Below are 20,172 nucleotides of genomic sequence, written 5' to 3'. Positions count from 1 at the left end.
TATCGTTGCTTGCTTTCCCACTTCTTATTAATGTATAGCCAACCATACAATATAGTCTTCCGTTCTGTTGCACGAGGAGCCCTGCACGCTCTGAGACACTGTTTGACGTCAGAAACTTAGGAGGGGCGCCTTTTGAAGGTTGCTGTTCATGGTGCTGAATATCGCGAGCTGCTGGAAAGGAGCCGAACACAACATTGGTCAACGTCTGCACTCCATTCGCGCACTATTTCTTATCTAGGATAGTTTTTTATTTTTGTCTCAACAGATACCGTTTGAGAACTGACAATGAACATGCAGTTTTAGCAAGGTGTGCGATGGATTAGTACAGCGTCATGGATTCGCCGTGTTCCATCATCCTTGCTGTTTTGGCTCTGTGCCTCTTCTATTCTACCACTATTTCCGCCAACAGGAAATATGGTAAGTTAACGTATTGTAAACTTTAATTGCAATGTATTTCTACGCTTTTGCAACGATTCAGTTTGTCAGTCAGAGACTTCACCTGCCCAGGTGTTATTATTATTTTTAAACAGTAGATTATACTTGAGAAGGTAACCGCCGACCGTGGTTGAGTGGAACTGATTACAACTTTTTCTCAGTTGTGTCCTTACAAAATTATTTTTCGGCCAGACCGGTAGTCTAATGTTTGATTGAAGCAGAGCAAAATATGGTCCAATGTTTAGAACATGTATGATGACCAGATTCATCCTAAGCTTAGTCATGTCAGAGTAGTAAAAAAAATAATTAAATACAAGCACTTAAAAAATCACAGCAGTAGGCCTAATGGCCAGATTTATACCGCAGACTTAGTTCGGATAGTTCTATAGTGTCCTCAATGTACAGTATTTCTTCATAGTTACTCAGTTATTTTGCAGTAAATTGGACATTCAACATACGCTGCACTGTCCTTAAAGCATTGTCAATGATATATGAATTAATTCTCTAAGTGGCAGATGTAGGTGCCATTATACTTTGATCGGCCATACTCGGCCTCTTTCGGACACTGCCAATGCCAAAAGTGTTAGACCCTATGGAAAGAAGCCATTGTGATTACATGTCCCCTTCAGATGGGTTTTGGTGCAGAGCAGGCCAACAGGGTTGGGACCAGATGGTAGAGCAGAACGTAGAGTGTGTGAGTGTAGAGTGTGTGAGTGTGACGGTTGCTTGTGTCAGAATGATAAGCAGGCATGTCATCATTGCCACCTATGATCCTGATTCGATTTCTGGTGTGTGGGGGAGTTATTCTGGCCCAGGAGCACTCATGGAGGAACCATCTGCGTGTTTTAAGATGCCAGTCTTACCATCTCTTTGTGTTTGTTCACGTCTCTATAGCACCTATTTTACTTTGTTTTATAATATCTGTCTCTATTTTTCATACAATTTTGCAATGTTGGGCATTGTCGTCAGCCAACAGTACTTCCAACCAAGTCTTAACATTGGTATTTAAAAAGCTCAATCAGTTGTGACTAGCAGGAAAATGAAAAATGTACTTGGACAAAGGGGTAATGTTGCATCTTATCAGAATTCAAATTAGTTGTTGTAAAAAATAGAGCTTGTTAATTCTGAGCTCATGCATTCATGAGTCAGAGCTTTTTCCTCTGAGAATCATAATCAGACGAGAATTCTTCCCGTCATTAAAATTCCTTTCTTTTGTTTTTCTTTCTGGGAGAGGTCCCCACTGACTCCTTGTGGTTGGGTGTCGGAGACGGGTTATTGTTTTTAATGAGTCCTGGTGTGCATTGTGCCATGTCGCTATAAAGCAACCCCGATTCAGTTTATAGAGAACTTGCCTTTCCCAGTAGTATTAGCAAAATATGGCCTTCAGTGCAGTAGGTCTGTGTGAGTGTCATCCTTAGTGTATGAGCATGTGTGTATTTGTGTCTGTGAGTGGGTGTGTGGGAGAAATGAGACGACGCATCAAACAGGAGTAGGCGGGAAAGAGGTGATATCCGATCTATAAATACAGATTTCTTGAAGAGATGAGACGGAAGCAGACACATAGACTAAGAATGAGATGGTTTCAGGCCTACCCAGCGCCTCAGAGCTGGCTCTGTCAAACTCCTGTTTCATCAGTCAATCCAGCATAGGCGCTATCATATGGATCAAGGCTTCTAGTTTTGATCTCCCAACCCATCTTTTGCGCTGGGGCACGTGCTTTATGGACCCCGTTCTCTATCACTCTTGAGCTGAGCTAAAAATAGAAACGCCGCAAACGGCGTAAACACAAGGTACCTCTCCATGTGTCACACGAGGATTCAGACGAGACTGAAATCGTCTCTCCTCACACGCACTTGCCTCACCGTGTCTCTGTTTGTGCCCCTCTATCAAAGCCATCTCCTAATACATCCAGACACGTTTGATTTGATTCATGGGGCCGGGCTCTATCTCCGCTCGCCACTGGCATCTGTCAACCCAGAGACCGACTTAAGTGAGTGGAGACATTAACTTTGAAAGACTTCTAAATCATTGTGGCAGATTGAAATGGGATTTGATGTGTGGACAGAGATGGCAAGATAAATTGTTTGCTCTAGAAGGCCCCAGGTATTCTTTTTATTCTTGGTTGAACCTTCTTTTAAACCAGGGCTGCCCTATGGCTTCTGCCTCGGCCAGCTTCAGCTGCTACATCTCTGTTGCCTGTGTGTTTTTATGGTTGTTCCCCTTGTTACGACACCTACTCCTGTCACTCCCACAGGACCAATCCCCAATTGGCTCGTCCTTGTTTTTTCCTCCCCCGGTAAAGGTCATCGCTATAGGTTACACAGCTGTGTGTCAAAGCTTGTCATTTTAGACCCCAAAGCTATCTCTTTGAGAAGGATTCCAGTGTCAGTCATCAAACAACAGACAGTGCAACCTTCCTCTCTTGCCCTGTAACTAGGGCTTTGACATTGAGATAGGCCTTGATAGTAGACTGTGATCCTCTGCACTTGGGAACGGGTTCCTTGGCTCTAACTACCGTTCCTGGGCTCTAATCTCTGAAATACTGAACTGTGGACTTCTGATCCATCTGTTTCTACTTACAAAATGCATTATGTCACTTTGGTTAAAAGTGTCTGCTAAATGAATAAACTGTAACTTACAGAACCTAAAATCTAGCTATAGTCTCTACAAAAGAAAGATAGATTTGTTGGGTACTCCTTCATATTTTAAGGAACATCTGCCTTGAATGAGCTATATATACATACTGTAGACACATGGACAAATACAGGATGATGAATGACATGAGCTGAAACATGGCTGTTATCCATCGTGTTATAATTCCTTACACGTGCCTGAAAATGGAAGGCAGAAGGGATCTTGGTGCTGGTTGGCTAAATGATGATCGCCCAGCGTTTTGTGTGCCATTTGCAAAGCTTGTTTTCACATATTCATAATCTCGACAGCTGCTGCGTTCTGTTTGAGTGTAATTGATCTAACGTCGTGTCGAGATATTTTTTTCTGGTGCGCGTCTGTTCTGTGATGTAATAAATGGCTATTGATTGTGACTAACAAGCAACATATGATGACGAACCTCCTCCCAGCTGCACTGAAGCCCTGATACAGTTGTTCAAGTGGGATTTTTACATTTGAATGCTGTGTCTCAGGGCAATGGTCAGAATCGAAAGAAATTGCCCAAAGAAAAAGAAATGTTCACTTTGCTGTGAACATTTCACTTTGAAACTCAACAGATTCTCAGAGGAGGCTATTGACACTGAGCGGTTATTTAGACAGGGAGAGGGAGAAAAGCAAGCTCGCTGTTTGTTTATGTGCGTGTTTGGAGTCTCTGTCTTGACAGTGTGATCGTCTGGATTCTGTCGTAGATGCCACCAGAGAGGCTGAGAAGATCCTGGTCCTAATGGCCTTTTAAATCTCAATGGAGAGCCAGAAAGCAGGCTATGCTCACAGCCCTCACAACCAGTGGATAACCAGATCACCAGCAGCTCTGTATTTGTGAATGCCCTATACTTTTACATTTAGTCATTTAGCAGACGCTCTTATCCAGAGCGACTTACAGTAAGTACTGGGACATTCCCCCGAGGCAAGCAGGGTGAAGTGCCTTGCCCAAGGACACAAAGTCATTTTGCACGGCCGGGAATCGAACTGGCAACCTTCAGATTACTAGCCCGATTCCATAACCGCTCAGCCACCTGACTCCCCCCACTTTTGAGAATCAAGTCAGTCAGAGTCCCCAGCTATTGCTACAGATCAGTACAATTATACCTTATAGGTAGGCTAGACTATAAGAAGGATATGCAATTTGGTTGGGAAGGCATCCTTGGTTTATCTTTCCATTTTTCCTCTTGGCCTGTAACAGCCAGTTGTGTGACAGACAGGTCCCATTTTCAGGTATGAAGAGGCGAACGTGGTGAGCGAAGTCCCTGCCAGGGGACCACAGTGCCCTGGTTCAGTATGAATGAGAGCACGCTGATGGAGTAGGACAGCCTCCAGGTCATCTGGGGTCCGGCCAGTCGTGATGGAATCATGAGAACACTACCTGTCCAATGAGCATTGAGGACACTGAGACCCCTTCTGGTGGTCTGAGCCGTTTCACATTCATCTTGGCTGTGCCCTGCTCTGATTTGAACCTGTTATAGGCTAGCTCTTGCCATATTATAACTATATTATATATGAACTATATTATATTATTCTGGGGCTGTGTCAGAACTAGGCTCTGAAACAAAAGGACTTCTTGTCTGTCAGATACTGTAGTGGACGTGTTAGGGAAGTTTCCAGAGAAGGAAAGAACCATGGTGTACATCTGGACTGTCATGCTACTGGGAGTTGTTGATGAGTGTGCGTGTCTGAGAGGCCCATCTTGTTATTTTTGGACAGATTGTGGGGGAGGATTTGTAATCGGAGTGTTTCTGTCTAAGATGGCTGCCTACTGCGAGGCTGACCCTGGGGGATAGGACCAGCAGAGCAGCTTTAAGCCTTCTTCCCGGGAGGGACCTAGAGCTCCTTTTGACTCGCTCCACTCTACATTTAAGCACCCAATCACACCTCTGTATGGGGGAAGAAAATCTAATGTTTGACTCATTCAGGGCGGGTCACCGAGAAAGGTCAGCCTGCCTATTTAGGGGGCCCCGGTTGCCATGGTGGTGCTGCCATCTTTAATTCATGGCCATTGTCGGGGCCTGTCGCCCCGGGATGACGGCTGAGTGACAGCGTGTGCCTCTTGTGACTTCGGTGAAAAACTCAAGGATTGTCATGTTTGGCTTTAATGCTGTCTGTGTCAAGTAGTATAATGGGACTTTTTGTAGACTGCCCTACATTTGATTTGGAACAGTTGGGCATACAGACAGAATACATTGCTGCAATAAAATGTGTCATAAGCCAAGAGATGACTAGTTAGAAATTGCTTTATTGAACAGAAGAGTGTCAGTGTATTAGATACAGTGGGTTGTGGAATATGCCCTGGTCTCTGAAGATTATTATATTGTAGGTTGTTTTGAGAAAATGTACACATACTGTAGTCAGATGTGTAAATGACAAGAATCTTACAAGGTTTTGAGTTTTCAGGCCAGAAACATTCAACCAAAAATTGCCTAATGACAGACGGTGTTTAAATCACTTGACACAGTGTCAAACCGAAGCTGATTTTCCTCCAGGTCATGTTTCTCTTCCTCCTGTATGCCCAAACCTAGTTCTCTCTCTCTCCAACATCGCTACATTTTATGGTCACTGCTTGCTGTCACCTACAACATTGTTCCAAAATGGCTTTTTTGGCCAGTAGCTGGAGCAGAATGGAAGGGGGGTGGGGGGTTCTGGAGTATTCAAGAATGTCCTTGGTCGCTGCCAATGATGATAATAAAAGGCAACATGGCGGCTGAAGAAACAGGATGAAGTATGTTGCTCACAGCTTCTCTCAGAGGGTAGTAGTCCTCGCTGCCAGACTCCCAGCATCCTGTCTGTTGGTTTCTGACACCACAGAAAAGATTCCTGGATCCAGACACACACCTGTTAGGGCATATGGACACATTACGGGGATTAACTGCAAGAGTGGAATAACAAATATGACACGCAGGTGTGAAGATAATCTGAGAGATTAGGGCTGTAATATCTCAAATTCTTGAGACATGCTGAGTCACATTCACCTGTGTTTCCCCCCCTGTCTCCTTTCTGGTCTTACCCCAAATAAAAGCACCCATTAAATCCTGTGCCAGTCATGCCGATCAGATATACGCTGAAGGTGACTGTGTGTGCGTGTTGAAGAGAGTGTACATTCATGTGAGGGACTGAGTGTTTGAGTGGAGTGTGAGTGTCGGTCGGGTGTGGGAGAGTCCTCACCCTCTCTGCAGGTGGGCTTAATGAGATGTGCCGTCTTGGTAAAGGTCCTCTCGCTTTGCCAGCTATCTCTGAAGAGTGTAGACCCTGACGACTAATCCGGCCCAGTGATATTTACATAGGAGGAATTTCTTTGATTAAAAAGACCCTCTCTGAATAATAATACACTGTCTAAGAGACACTGGGATAGTTTCATGAATGTCCTATGACTAGGCTACAGCATACTGCTGCGCATATTTTGGGTTACGTGTATTGAAACTCTGCTGTAACTCCGCAATTTCCTCAAGAGGATCTCCTTTAGCCTCGTTTAACTGAAGCCAAGTAATGTGCTCAGGAAGAATGGAAATACATGTTCAACATGTTGCTCTAGATATAGTTTTATTGTTAGATACAGGTATACTGTATGTCACAATTCTTTGACAACGTTAAAATCTCCTTTACTTCATCTCCAACTACTATTTGTCTACAGGTCACAATGAGCAGTTTATGCTATCTTCTTTTCCTCCATCACTTACTGTGTGAATGAGGTCACTATTTTCGGAGCAGAGTGCTACATTTAGACTACCTGTAGTTAAGCCCATTTTTTTCTACCATATTAATTTTGCATTAGGCTAAAATAATGTTCTGATGCTGGGCTGTCTGGTCTTGGATTATCATCATCTAGAGCAGAGTGTGTGTATGTGCATGAGTACACGCGTGCGTGCGTGCGTGTGTGAGTGGCCGTGCGTGCTCGCGCATGGATGTGTGTGTGGTGGACGTCTGCATCCTGTATGAGGGAGTGTGTGTGTGTGTGCATGAGGGATTGAGATGTAAGGACTGAGCGAGTAGGAGAGTAAGTGATGAATTGCATGAGTGAATGTGACAGAGCGATAGGAGGAAGGCTGTTGTGTAGGAAAATGAATTGGAGGAAGATAGGAGGTTGGGTGTTGAGGATGCAGTCAAAGTGAAGAACTCTCTCAATCAGCAGCAATACATCATTCGTATGATACCACAGGCAAAGACAATGAATGTGTTTTCTCAGTGTCAATCTACTGTGGCAGAGAGAGAGAGAGAGAGAGAGAGAGAGAGAGAGAGAGAGAGAGAGAGAGAGAGAGAGAGAGAGAGGGAGGATGTTGGGACTTGAGCTTCTTCTAAGACAGCGCTTTTAAAGAGACAACACTGAGAGAAAAGTGAATTCAATGAAAACAGATAATTGGTGATGAACACTCAGCTCATCGATTACCCTGATCTTAACAAGCTCATCTCTGAATTCTGAGCGCTAGCCTATTTGTTATTGTCCATTATGTGTATTAGTTCCCTGTTCAAGCGCAGATATCTTTGGAAATCAACCTGCCCATGATACGAATCCTAGTCAAACGCGTTATCTTTCCTTATCACTGCAATGTTTCAATCTCCAGACAGACACCTGCCCGTCTGACCTCTCCAAGGGCACCTCTTGATGAGCATGAAGCAGGGCCGCGACTTGATTTAGTCTCAAGGAAATCAACAGCGTCCTCACCATTTTGCGTTTTAATTAGAACTCCCCTCCAGTTTTAATCATCTCTCAGTCCACAGCCGGAGATATGGAACGTTGTGTTATCAATCTCCGTGTACTCTCCATCTTAAGCCCCCGTTGGTGTCCTACTAAACAGTGGTCCTGGACTGACGCTTCATTAAATAGACAGGCAGTCATTAATATAAAGAGCTGACGGGGGCCTCTCTGAGAAGCTAATGAATTAAGCAGAGTAGTGATTAGGTGGTAAAGTTGAGTGGACTGACAGTAATTGCAGAGGAGTGAGATGCATGACGGCGAGAGGGGTCACATGGCGGAGGGTCCTAGAGGGCTGGGGCACGGGTGCTGAGTTTCAGAGGGATTTTGGTTGGATGTTCAGTCACAGCAGTCGGAACCGTTGTGGGTTTTTTGGACTGTAGAATGAGTTATGTAGGGCTTTAACAAGGCAAAGTGCCATTGATTATTTTTTTCTCGGCTTTGCACAACAATAACGTAGGGACCATTTTCCCATAGGGAAAAGGTGTGTGTGTGAGAGAGAGAGAGAGAGAGAGACTGACAGCGTGTTTGTCATTGTGCCCCTGAGAGCACAGTCAAATCCTTCATTTGCGATGTCCCTTTGTGAGAACAGCCTACGCACCTCCATTGAAATGCTGTCCAACTGACGCACTTAATCCATTGCACAACAAAAGCTGCAATTTGAAAGCCAACTAAGATGCACTTTTGCCCTCCGACGAAAGCGTCAAACCATTGTCTGAGCCAATTGGAGACCCTTAATATGGTGACGTTGGCCTCCCTAAAATAAACGCCAGGCGCTTCAACAGCCAATGCCGGGATGCTCTGCACCCCAAGCCCCAATACCCCCCCCCCCCCCCCCCCAGCCCTCATTATCTCGCCTCTGATCAATAGACAGCTTCATCTCTTCTCATTAAAACGGTCTTCCCAGTGCTCACTCCCCTGTGTACCCTCCCGCTCCTTCCGTTATGTACGTAGCGGTGTGGAGCCCAGTGACTCTCTGTCCAGAGGGGTCACACGGGAACAGCCGACTCAGTCACGGCTGAATAGAGAGAGAGAGAGAGAGAGAGAGAGAGAGAGAGAAAGAGAGAGAGAGAGAGAAGAGAGAGAGAGAGAAGGAAAAGGGAATAGTTGAAAGAAATAAAGGAAGGACAAAGACTGATGTGACTCAGAATGGGGTCCAGAAATAGCTCTCTTTGTAATCCAAAGGAGTATTTACAGTAGGCCTGTGCCACTGAGGTATCCGGTGCTGACGTCACACAGCGTAAATAGCTTCCTGTGGCCTTATACAGTATTGTGGTTGAGCTGATGTATTGTGTGTGGCTGAAGAGGACCATTCTTTTATAGCTATTGTCACCCTCAAGATATTGATATACTGAACTATACTTGGCAAAAATATCTAGAAGTATGGGTTGACAATTCTTTTCAGGATGGTTGGCTCTTTACATCTTCAGAGGATGTTACGCTTGGAGGGTTCTCAGAAGTTCCATACGGTCTGCCCACCTGTTTGTCCTGTCTGTCAGTCTCCATTTCTCTCTTGCTCATGCTGTCAAGGCTCGATGAGTAATGCGAGTCCGACAGCAAGTCTTCCTCATTCCTAAGGTGATAGAGGTATGCGTATGGGGAGACCAGTTACCCAGAAACCCCTCTGCCAGTAGGTCATTTATCAGTCTGGAATACCCAGCCTTGCCCCGCCATTGAAGTTCATTAAAATTCATACAATATTCATAAATGGGAACATTGCCTATGGACCCCGGGCGGTAACGGTGGACAGGAAGAAGGAAGGAAAGAGGAGGATAGATGACTTTTACATTAGTGTTCATGGTTAAAGTTAGATACACACAGTATGTGCAGAGGAACGATTGTAGAGGCTCACTGTTCTTCTGTCACGGGGATGTTCAGGAGAGACTTCAAGGACGGATACCATCTGTGCAGGTGGACTGTTCTGTGTACTGACATTAATAATGACATGTATTCTTGGTTTGTCTTTCTTTAGTTAAAAAGCACTATAGCACTCATCTGCTTCATTCTGCTCCGCTTCCCACCCACATTCACAACGCCATTAGCCTGAAAGTTATTGAGCTGTTTTTTTACTGCTTTTGCCAATTTACACACAGTCGAACTATGTGAGTAATACGTCAGACTGTTCGCCGCCTGAGTGGGCTTTCGATTGGCCCTCTCTCTCCCTCTGTAGTAATGAGGCATTGATTGACGTGATTAGACACCGCAAACCATTGATCAGATGTGAGGCAGTTCAGCTCTGTATGTGATGCACATCACTCACACCTCTAAAATAGGATTGTTGTATTTTGACAAAGAATATGCAGGTGCGGTTGAGTACGCTACAATTGCAGTGTACAGCAGTTGTTACTGGAATTGTACTTTAATCTGTATTCCCTTTTCCTTCTCTCTCTCTCTCTCTCTCTCTCTCTCTCTCTCTCTCTCTCTCTCTCTCTCTCTCTCTCTCTCTCTCTCTCTCTCTCTCTCTCTCTCTCCCCCCCCCCCCCCTCTCTCTCTCTCTCTCTCTCTCTGTGTGTTTCTCTCGGTCTCTCTCTCTTTTTCCCTTCCTCTCTCCTGCAGGTTGCCTGTTTGAGGATGAACTCTGCACACCGTACGAGTTTTGCACCAACGGTGAGTGAGTCGACTTCAAAGGCTGAGGCTTCTTAGGCCGGGCCCACCACCACTCTCATTAAACCCTGTCTCTGACAACGCGATCAGGCATCATCGACCCCTCTGCTGCTCTAAAAACACTATCTTTTCATCATCTCACGAGGGTGGGTGGGTAGGTGGGGTGTGGGGGGGGGGGGGGGGGTTACAGTCGAGAGTGTGTTTAGGAGGCTGTTGAGCTTCAAGCCTTCAAGCTCCCGCTCAGATGAGTCAAGTGTCGGAGAAGCGAAAAGTTCTGAGGCAATTTTTTTTTTTTTTTTTTTTTTTAAACAAGGAGGAAAGAAAGCAGAAAACATAACATGCTTTTCTCAGTCTTACAGAACAGTTTACTGATTCCGTTTTTTGGGGAACGATCTCTGGAGAAGGAATTGTTTCTGTCCTATCTGTGTTGGGCCAACCCCAAGACATAAACACTCCTAATGTTGGTGACAAACAGCTCATCTGGGGGATCTGCACAGAGCAGGGGTGCGTTTCCCAAAAGCGTCGTAAGCCTAAATTGATCGTAGAATCCATCGTAGGACGAATCTTAGTTTTACGGGCCGTTCCCAAAGACATCGTAGCTTAAGTGTCTCTTGAAAATTCGTAACTCTTGAAAGCACATAGATTAGCCTACTCCTTACGAGCATGTTTGGGAAACGCACGTAAGAAATATCGATGGTTTTGTTTTTTGCTCGATCGTTGCTACGATCCATCGTTATCGGGAAACGCAGCCCAGGCTGTTTGAGCCTCACTCCGTGACTAAGAGTCACATCTTGAGTATGAAAGGGGTGAATGTCAAGTTTTTTGTTTGTTTGTTTGGCCTTGTGGGAAATCAGCTTGCAGGATTTACCGTAATTGACTCAACATAGGACACAAACCTGTAAAGATTGTCTTCGTTGTTGAAATGATGATGAATGTACCCCGCAGAAGATTAGAACAAAATGCTTGAGCAGTGGCCTTGTGATGAGGAATCATTCCTGTGTGTGTGTGTGTTTGTAGTGTGTGTGTGTGTGTGTGTGTGTGTGTTTGTAGTGTGTGTGTGCTGGTGTTGGGGATAGGGGAAGGGAGAAGGGGCACCACAGGATGCAGCTTTCAGTGCAATGCATTTCTTCTCTATCAATCTTCACACCAGTAAACCTAATATATCTAGACTTGAATGTTGTTTTGTTGATTTTGTTTGACTGAACCCGGCACACCTCATTTACTCCAAATGAGCTCATTATGAAATCAAATCGACAAATGAGGTGATGCTGGTATGGTAGGAAAATACATCCACTTTTGTTTCTCACCCGACTGCTACACCAATCCCCCATAATGGCTTGAGATGTTCACTGTGAAAATTACCATTTGTATTTTGGAATTCCAATGATGTCTGGTGAGAACCTCACAGCGTCGAAGGAGACTTGATACGCTGTCTCCAGATTCATTTCCATACTAACCTAGTTTTGCAACCAGGGGAAAAAAACAGGGAGAGATTGGAGTCTAAAGCCCAAATGAACAGCGAGTGTGGGGGTAATTATAACAACTCCTATGGAACAGAGGGGAGCATGGGTGTGTAGTCTAATAGGAGAAAAATGCTGACACTTCTTGGGAGGAATACCCAGCGGCCTTTTAGAGAGAAGAAGAGAGTGAGAACCAGGGAGAGGAGTTATAGGACACATAGTTTACTTGGTTTATGTTAATGTTGAGATACTACAGTTTGTAAAATGGATGCCAACGTCTTCAGTCTTTAGCAGCCTGTTCCAACTGTATGCTCGCACTTTTTCATGTTTGAACATTCCTTATGAAATGTTCCATGTTCTCATTGGCTGTGGGTGGGTGGATGCTAGAGACCCACCAACAGCAGGACTAGAGTCTTTCATATTAAGAGGACAAAGTGGGCAGGATTGATCTCAACCAATCCAAATTAGCCTTCCCCAAAGCCCTCATTCCCTTAGTGTTGTAAATAAAACGACCAATAAATGGTTCTTTACGAGTCATTTCTGGTTCTCCAATCATTCTTAGATCAAGGCTGGTGTCATGACACTAAGAAAGTAGAGCTCTTCCATTGGCTATTGCAGATCTCCTGGCATGCCCCGCCGTTCTTTATTGGTCGGTTTTGGCCTGACGGATGGCTTTCACAGCAGTGCAGACAGAGTGGGAGTAACTGGGTCTGCCACTTCCACTCTGCTCAGGGTCCCTGCTGGGCTAACCTGCTTTATTCTGGCCTCGTTCAGCTCACCCTCTATCTTAGCCCCCTCCCCCCTCTTTCTCTCAACAGACTCCTTCTGTCCCTGCTCTGTAGGGAGTGTGGTACAAGGAGCACCCTCCAGCTAAGTATAGCAACGCTCCCTCAATCACCAGCACACCAGCTAAAAGAGTTGTTGAATACCGTTTAGCCCAAATATCAACATAACCATTGATGTTCAAGTGTTGGGTGATGCTACATAGTTTAATTGGCTGTAGCCGAAATTATATCTGTCCAATCTGTGTGGTATGTTTCGCAAAGGAAAGGAATGGACGTCTTTTCATTCAGGAAATAAGATTGGTCTCCAAGGCCGTGAACAAACCCTACGATGAATCGGATGCTGATTGCTTTATCGCCTCCTGAGAAGCAGTAACATCTGTAGTTAAGTGCTGGATGTCCCCCACAGGACAACCTCTATTTCAGCTTTAACACTTAACGGATACTGTTTTATCGACTGGCGGTCAGCTTGGTTCAATTTGATCTAATCTGTCCTGTAAAGAGCTTTCTCTCTCTCCCTCTCCCTCTCGCGCATCTATCCAGCTTCCTGCCGTCCGAGGTGCCACGCTAGATCAACCACTGATACAACCATGCCGATGGAAGTCACATATCAACGTTATTGCGGTCTACCACCCTGGAGGGGTTGGGCTCCAGTTATTAAGCTGGAGCCAAGGGACTCTTAAAGATCGTGATAGGTATTTTCTTTTTAGAAATGGTGAAATAACTGGGTGTGTGTGGTCACAATGCCACCCATGAATCAAATCAAATGGGGGCTTCACAGATATCCACACATCAGCACTGATAGCCAGACTAAACCTTCACAGAATACAAAGAAACACTCAGTGAAAGAAAAAATAGGAGCAACCTGAGGAGGAGCTATTGAGCAAGGGATCTATTTCTCCAGAGACGGTTGGTGATGCAGAAAGACTATAAAATAGAAATATGGAATCCGCCAAACATGTAATCCCCAAAATACCAAGCTCTTTCGAAAGCGACTTTTAGATACTGAGTCGAATTGGCACAAAGATTTCGAATTTTACATGACTCTGGAATTTTAAGGTGGATACTCTACTAATTGTCAATGGACTTGAACTGTAAATAAAGCGACTCTTTGGCCTGGGTCTTTCTCAGCATCAAACTGACAAGACCCCTCCTGAGACGCTGTCTGTCCCTGACTGTCAGCTGGACTGATTCCTGGTGTTTTCCTTAAGCATTAGCCCTCAAAGTCTAAATAGCTTTCAACGCTTGTCAGATTCCTTGCCGTCCATCACAATGGAGCGAGAAGCTGGGTCTGGATTGGGAATTCTATACCTGTCAGGCTCAGAAGCCTCTTATGTCTGTCAGTCAACATTTGGCAGAAAGCTTTCCTAAGGTGTCACACAGTCAGAACAGCTCCATGTTGCAGTGAAAAGGCCTAGATTGGAGTTGGATGTAGACATATAATACACACTCCTTTTATTACTATGACATTCAGTTTTCGTAGATTGATTCAATTAATTATTGATTCTATTTTCTATTAATATTATTATTATATATTTTATTTATTTATTTGTGACTATTACACAGTATGATGTTATCAGAAAAGCAGTGTCTTGGTCCTCCACAATGAGTTGGGCTTTCTGAGCTGCTACAGTATAGACTTGGGAATTAATTTCTTTTATACATAATAACATACATAACAGCAATAATCATGTTGCATTTCTCCTGAGCCCCATTAAGTGAAAAAAACAACAAGTCTTTATTTGATTACGCTGCAGTTCTGTGTGGTGACTTTGGTATGGGGCCACGATGCCTCACAGAAAAACACAATAAGTTCATCCATGCAACAAATTAAAACACAGTTTTCATGTCATTTTGATATCACTTCGATGATAAAACATGAGACATCAGTTTCTGTCTCTTCCTAAGGTTTGTTTTGATCCCTCACCTTGCAAAATGATAGACACAGTATCAATACTTGATGCAGATTTATGATGCAGATGGCTTTGGATGTGTCACCAATTTGTAATTGATTCCGATATTTCCCTAACTCAAATGACACAGCCTGTGCATGCGTGGGTGGAAGTGAATGTGTTTGTATGTGTGTGTGTCTGCACATGCCACACAGGCCTGCGTGTGGTGTCTACTGGGAACGTCCCTGTCAACCGAGAAGGAAATAACACATCTCACGGTGGCCGTTGTCATAGAAACTAGCGAGAAATGCAAACATCAAATAAGCAGCCAGCCTTTTGTTATGTCACCATTGTCTACTTGGTCTTTGTGTAATCCATTTGAATTTGTTTGTAAGACAATCTTTGTAATGTTGACATTTCAAAATACAGGCTTAAAAATACAGTAACATGATTGTCTTAGGGAAACACCCTGTGTTGTGTTTGAACTGTTTTTATAAAGCATTGTCTTATCGACAGACTGACAAAAAAAAAATTGTCAACAGACAAACTGTCCAAAACCAATACTGTATCTTCTTATTCTCTTCTCTTCTTTATCTCAGTTTTCTCTATTAATTTTCTCCCCTCTTCTGTCTCGCTCAATCTTTCTTTCTATACCTCCAGCATGTCCCCCCCCCCCTCTCTCCCTCCCTTTCTGCCTGTTCTGCTCTCCCGTTGTCATTTGCTGTGTGACCAGACGCCCCTGCTCTGATGTCAGTCGCCTGTGTGCCTCTTCACCAAGGTGTCTGGGTTCTCTGATAATTAACCCGTGTGTGCATATGCTAATTTTCTGCCTCAGCTACATTTTATCCTGTAACTGTCATTAGGCATGTCGCGGGTGAGCACCAGTGAAAACAGTGAAGAAAAATTCAATTAAAACTAAAAATTTGACATCACATCATTATTTGTATAATTATCATCCAGTGGATTTTACACGGAACCTGGCACGGTAATTAAAATCTCTTAAATGAGCTGAAGGTGAAAGATGGTGGCCAGCAGAGTGTACAGTGGGTAGATTAATTGGTGATAATCTTTCTCATTAACGTAGAGATTAGAATTTTTTAGTTGATGCACTCTTAGCACGTTAAATAAGATGGAAACTGCACCATAGTGTGTCTATAAGTCATCATAAAGCATTTGATGTAAGATTTAAATAGTTGGGCTATATAAAAACTATTACCGCCACTGGAAAATGTCTAATTTTGTGTGTGTCTGTGCATGTGTGTGTGTGTGTGTGTGATGTCACATGTGGGACAATGTGTCAGTCGCATTGCAGAGTTATCTGTCCCTGTCAATCATCCTTCGTTAATTAAAGGGATCCTATGAGGCATGACGATTCACATCATTAGTCTCACACTAAACAGAGGCAGACATCTTTACACACACACACACACAAAAGCTCTATCAGGCCGATCTATCACAACTTTGATTTGGGGTTGAGAAGATGAGACACACAGATTTATCTCCCTGACTGAGAGAGGACGACACCTCCGCCATTTATATTCCAGCTGCTTCTTCCGCACTCTGTGTCCCGACCCCCGGTGTCCTAGCATCCTTCAGCCGTCCAGATAGCCACTGAATTATGCCACTGAGGTAGGGGTTTGATGGGTTGCCTGGCAACGGGGGTAGGCTATGGCGGGAGGGAGGGAGGCCTGCTGATTGGGAGATAGCCCGGGTCTCTGATAAAGTCTGGTCTGTGACGGGCGCCTGTTTATCGTTGCCTCCCTTAGAAAAAAATGGTTAGTTATTAGCTCCCCAAGCATGAGCGTGAACTGCACATTTGTACACTGCAGGGGACAACAACTTCAGCTTTTTAGGAGGCCTACAAAAGATCCTGTTCTGTTGCCTGTGGGCAGCTCTGGCAAAGAACTGCTCTCCTGTCTCTCACACAAAAGTTGTGTTTCTTGTATTACACTGGTTAGCGCATAGCCACCGTACCTAAGACATTCGGCTTTGTGATCAATTGTGTTTAGTCTTTTAACCCACCAACATTTACAATTGTTTTGTGATGGTGTGTATTTTTTTCCTTTTGTAGATGGAGTGTTTGGAAGGTGTCAGGAGCTACCAGGGGAAGATCTCTACACATATAACGTCTCCCCCTTGGCTCTCCAGCGCCTCAGGACACTCCTACAGAAACTGGCTCACCAAGGTACCCTCTGTCTGTCTGTCTGTCTGTCTGTCTGTCTGTCTGTCTGTTGGTCTGTCTGTCTGTTGGTCTGTCTGTCTGGTCATGTCTGTCTTTCTGGTCTTGTAAACAGCTGGTTGTCTACTTATAAACCCAGAACCTGAACTGATCATCACCCCGTTGTAGTGGAGACAGACGACAATATCCACAACTGTTTTTCTCTTTGCCTGTCTGTCTGTCCTTCCATCTGTCTGTCTGTCTGTCTGTCTGCCTGCCTGTCTGTCCCTTCCCAGTAAGGTCCTTAAGCAACTGTAAATGCAGCCAGGACTGTCTAGCCGGCACCAAAAGACATGCCATCGGGAGTCTCACAAGCCATTGTTGTGCGCTTTGATCATGTAACCACAACAGCAATCGAATTTGGTTTCTATGCTCACAGGCCATTTACTGCCAATTCTGTGGATGAGCAACGAGACCGCGTGCAGTGTGATTGCATTAGAAGGCGTCTCCCGCATCATCAATGGAATCACAGCAGCTTGTCTGCTAGTTAAACAGGATAAATGCAAGGGGAAGAGGGCACAATCCAGACACAGCTATTTGAGGACTCAACAGGACAGAGACAGAGAGTGCAGTCATGGGAGTGCACCTATAGAGTACGGAGAGAGGGTGTGTGTTTCTCCTGACCTTTATGATAAGGGCTGGTTGGCGTTGTAGACCCAGACTCTGGGCTCCGGAGACTAGCAGCGGAAACCATCAATAATCAAGATTTTGTTCATATGGAAACATCCATGTTCAGTGTGTCATGGTGAAAGTTTGATATAATGTATCTCGACTTCTGCATCTTTATTTCAGTTGTGGTTGACCTCTCTCTGTCTTTGTCTTCCTGCTGTCAGTCACAGAGAGAACATGTTTATGACCATGTTTTAATACATCTAGATGGATGTACCTATAGGCATCTGTAGTTATTAACTATAGACATACTAAATTGTCTGCTGGATTGGGTTCACACAGACTGTTGTCTGGTGCCTGACCGATATTCAGAACCCTTCTTAGATGAAATAATACACCCGCAACTACTTTCTGTGACCACCAGGGGGAAGCAAATGCTTTCATTTTAAACCGTGACCAAACCCAGGCTAAATAATTGGCTTTACTGGCCACTCAAAGCTTAATCTCTTGTAACAGCCGTAAACTAGTGTTGAAAACCATTAGAAAAGAAGAAGAGGCCGTAGGAAATCACAAAACTCAGTAATGAATATTAAGCGCAGAGCGAGACCACACATTTATTCTAATTACTTTTCAGGAATAAACGGATGAGACAGGAGAGGAAACGCTGGGTGTCATTTTGCCTGCTCCGTTTGAAGGCGTTCACTCTTGAAACTTTTTCATTGCTGAAACAGTCTTTTTTCCATCTCTCTTTTCTTTTCTTCTATGCCACCGACCTTGTAGTCGAGATACTGAATCAGAAAGCAATGACATCATGTGTGTACACGTCCTCAAACATAAACTGTGAACACAAGTTCTTTTCACTTGTCTGTCTGGTCGAATCATACCCAAAGCCAAAGACAGAGAACGTGTTCTCCTTAGACATTTCCAACAATACACTGTCGACGCTTCGTTGCTTGTTACTCTTATCAGGGTAACTGCGCTCACTATTCAAGCCTCATCTTTAGACGGCTGGTGCCCCCGCGTTGAGACAGGCCTATTGAGAGTATTGTACTGTAAACTGAATGGAGCCGAAGCGTAAAGAGAGAGAAGGGGGTGTGGTGGTGTGTGTGTGTGTGTGTGGAATGGGGAGGGTGTCTACGTCAATGGCATCGACTTGCAATTCTCTCTCTCTCTCGAGCTGGAGACACTGTCAAAATCACAGCATTTGCGCCAAGCGCACACCAGCGATGTCATTACATCAATAGAAATTGACCCCCGCGCAAAAAGGGTTTTCGCTTGCCTTCGTGTCGGCGGCTTTTGTTTGTCTGCATCCCAACTGGGAGGGGCATTGTCTGGGTATTGCATTTTCCATACAAGGCTTTCAAGAGCTCGACCCTGTCATCCCGCTGCAAATGACTTTTATATTAGGCTGCTCCGAGGCCGCTGTTCGCCCAGACCACGTTGGTATTCAGACCATGTAGTCCGGCCGTGTGTTCACTTCACTAGAAAAAGCTTTAGAGGCAAACATTGTATTGCTTGAGCATCATTATTGGCGGGCTTCTGATAAGGTTTTTTCGGCGTGTGCGTTTTAATATGTGTTTGCGTGTTTGTGTTTGGGAGGGGGCAGAAAAAACGAATGGAAAGAGAGAGTGGAAATACTGACAGGAGGTTTTCCATTCCCACCCTAATTGCAGTATATTAGTTTCATATCCTCTCATTGCTATGATCAAAAGCATAATGGAGACACAGAGAGAACTTCCTCCTAACAGGTGAACAACAGTTTCCCTTTGAATGACCTTCCTTTTACACGTCATGCTTCCTGCTTCCTGGATCACACAGCCAGATCATGATTCCAATCCGTGTGCTAGTCAGGTAGGACAAGCCTGCCCTGTGGTATACGACCCCTAGGTCTTAACTGTGTGCAAATCAAGGTGGATACTCACTCCCAAAGCAAGTGAAGTAAGATAACCCTTTCTGGCATTCCCATTAGTGCTGCGGGCATCTCTGTAGAACCAGTACAAGAGAAGCAGTGACCATAAACGGACACAGTACATCCCTTCAGCCCCACTGAGCACCAGTATACGTTAGTTTACGCACTGGTTCTTCTCAAGACTAGCAACTAAAGGTACACCAGTGTCATGGGCCATTGGGTAGCCCATGACTACATGTAAGCTTGAAATCTGTGTTTTGGAAGCTGACATGCAAACAGACTGGCAGGCAGACATGCAGAAAGAACAACAGACAGACAGACATACAGACAGATTGAGAGACTGTACTTTTACTACATTTGTATTCTAATAAATCATTCCTGCATTGCAGGGCTGTTGAGGGGCCGGTAGGTCTACTTCTAAAGTGAAAATCGGGATGTTATTTGAAACATTAAAGATCTTTTATTGAATCTCTCTGGGATGTGTGGGCTGGGCTATTTTGTGGCTGAAGTGCTACGCCTTCGGCTTGGAGTATTGTAATTTCCCTTAATGTTTTTGACTGGCGAATCATCCTTCTCTCTTTCATACACAGATGTTCACAAATTGCTGTGCAGTAGGACAATATAAAAAGCTATTGTTTGAGGAGATGGCCATTGACACTTGGAATAACAGTTTGCCCATGATAGTCTTTTTCAAGTCCTGACTGTTAGAGAGATTTTGCGTCCAAGTTCCACTATGTCCACTATCTACTTCATTTCTCTATGGAAGTATTACAATGCAAGTTTTCTTAATTTTATTCGAAACATTACCTGTGTCAACGTTTTTACACAACTGCATCATGTGGGTGGGAGCAAAAGATTATATTTGAATATAAAACCAAAAACTGTCATAGAATTAATACCAATGATCTCACA

The 20,172-nt window shown here is 44.3% G+C and overlaps 1 protein-coding gene across 1 annotated transcript in view; it reads left to right on the top strand.

The window, feature by feature from the left end:
* The first annotated feature begins 187 nt into the window (after window positions 1–187).
* ptprn2 (protein tyrosine phosphatase receptor type N2) overlaps window positions 188–20,172 on the top strand; it is a 95,529-nt gene continuing 75,544 nt past the window's right edge. Inside the window, exons 1-3 of the mRNA XM_067252212.1 lie at window positions 188–417; window positions 10,343–10,393; window positions 16,596–16,709. Of these exons, the coding sequence (XP_067108313.1) occupies window positions 333–417; window positions 10,343–10,393; window positions 16,596–16,709 (250 nt within the window). The 5' untranslated portion in view covers window positions 188–332. The remainder of the gene's footprint in view (window positions 418–10,342; window positions 10,394–16,595; window positions 16,710–20,172) is intronic.

The sequence above is a fragment of the Osmerus mordax genome, chromosome 15 (assembly GCF_038355195.1).
Source record: "Osmerus mordax isolate fOsmMor3 chromosome 15, fOsmMor3.pri, whole genome shotgun sequence".
Classification (NCBI taxonomy): Eukaryota; Metazoa; Chordata; class Actinopteri; order Osmeriformes; family Osmeridae; genus Osmerus; species Osmerus mordax.
This window is presented reverse-complemented; position numbering and strand designations above follow the sequence as displayed.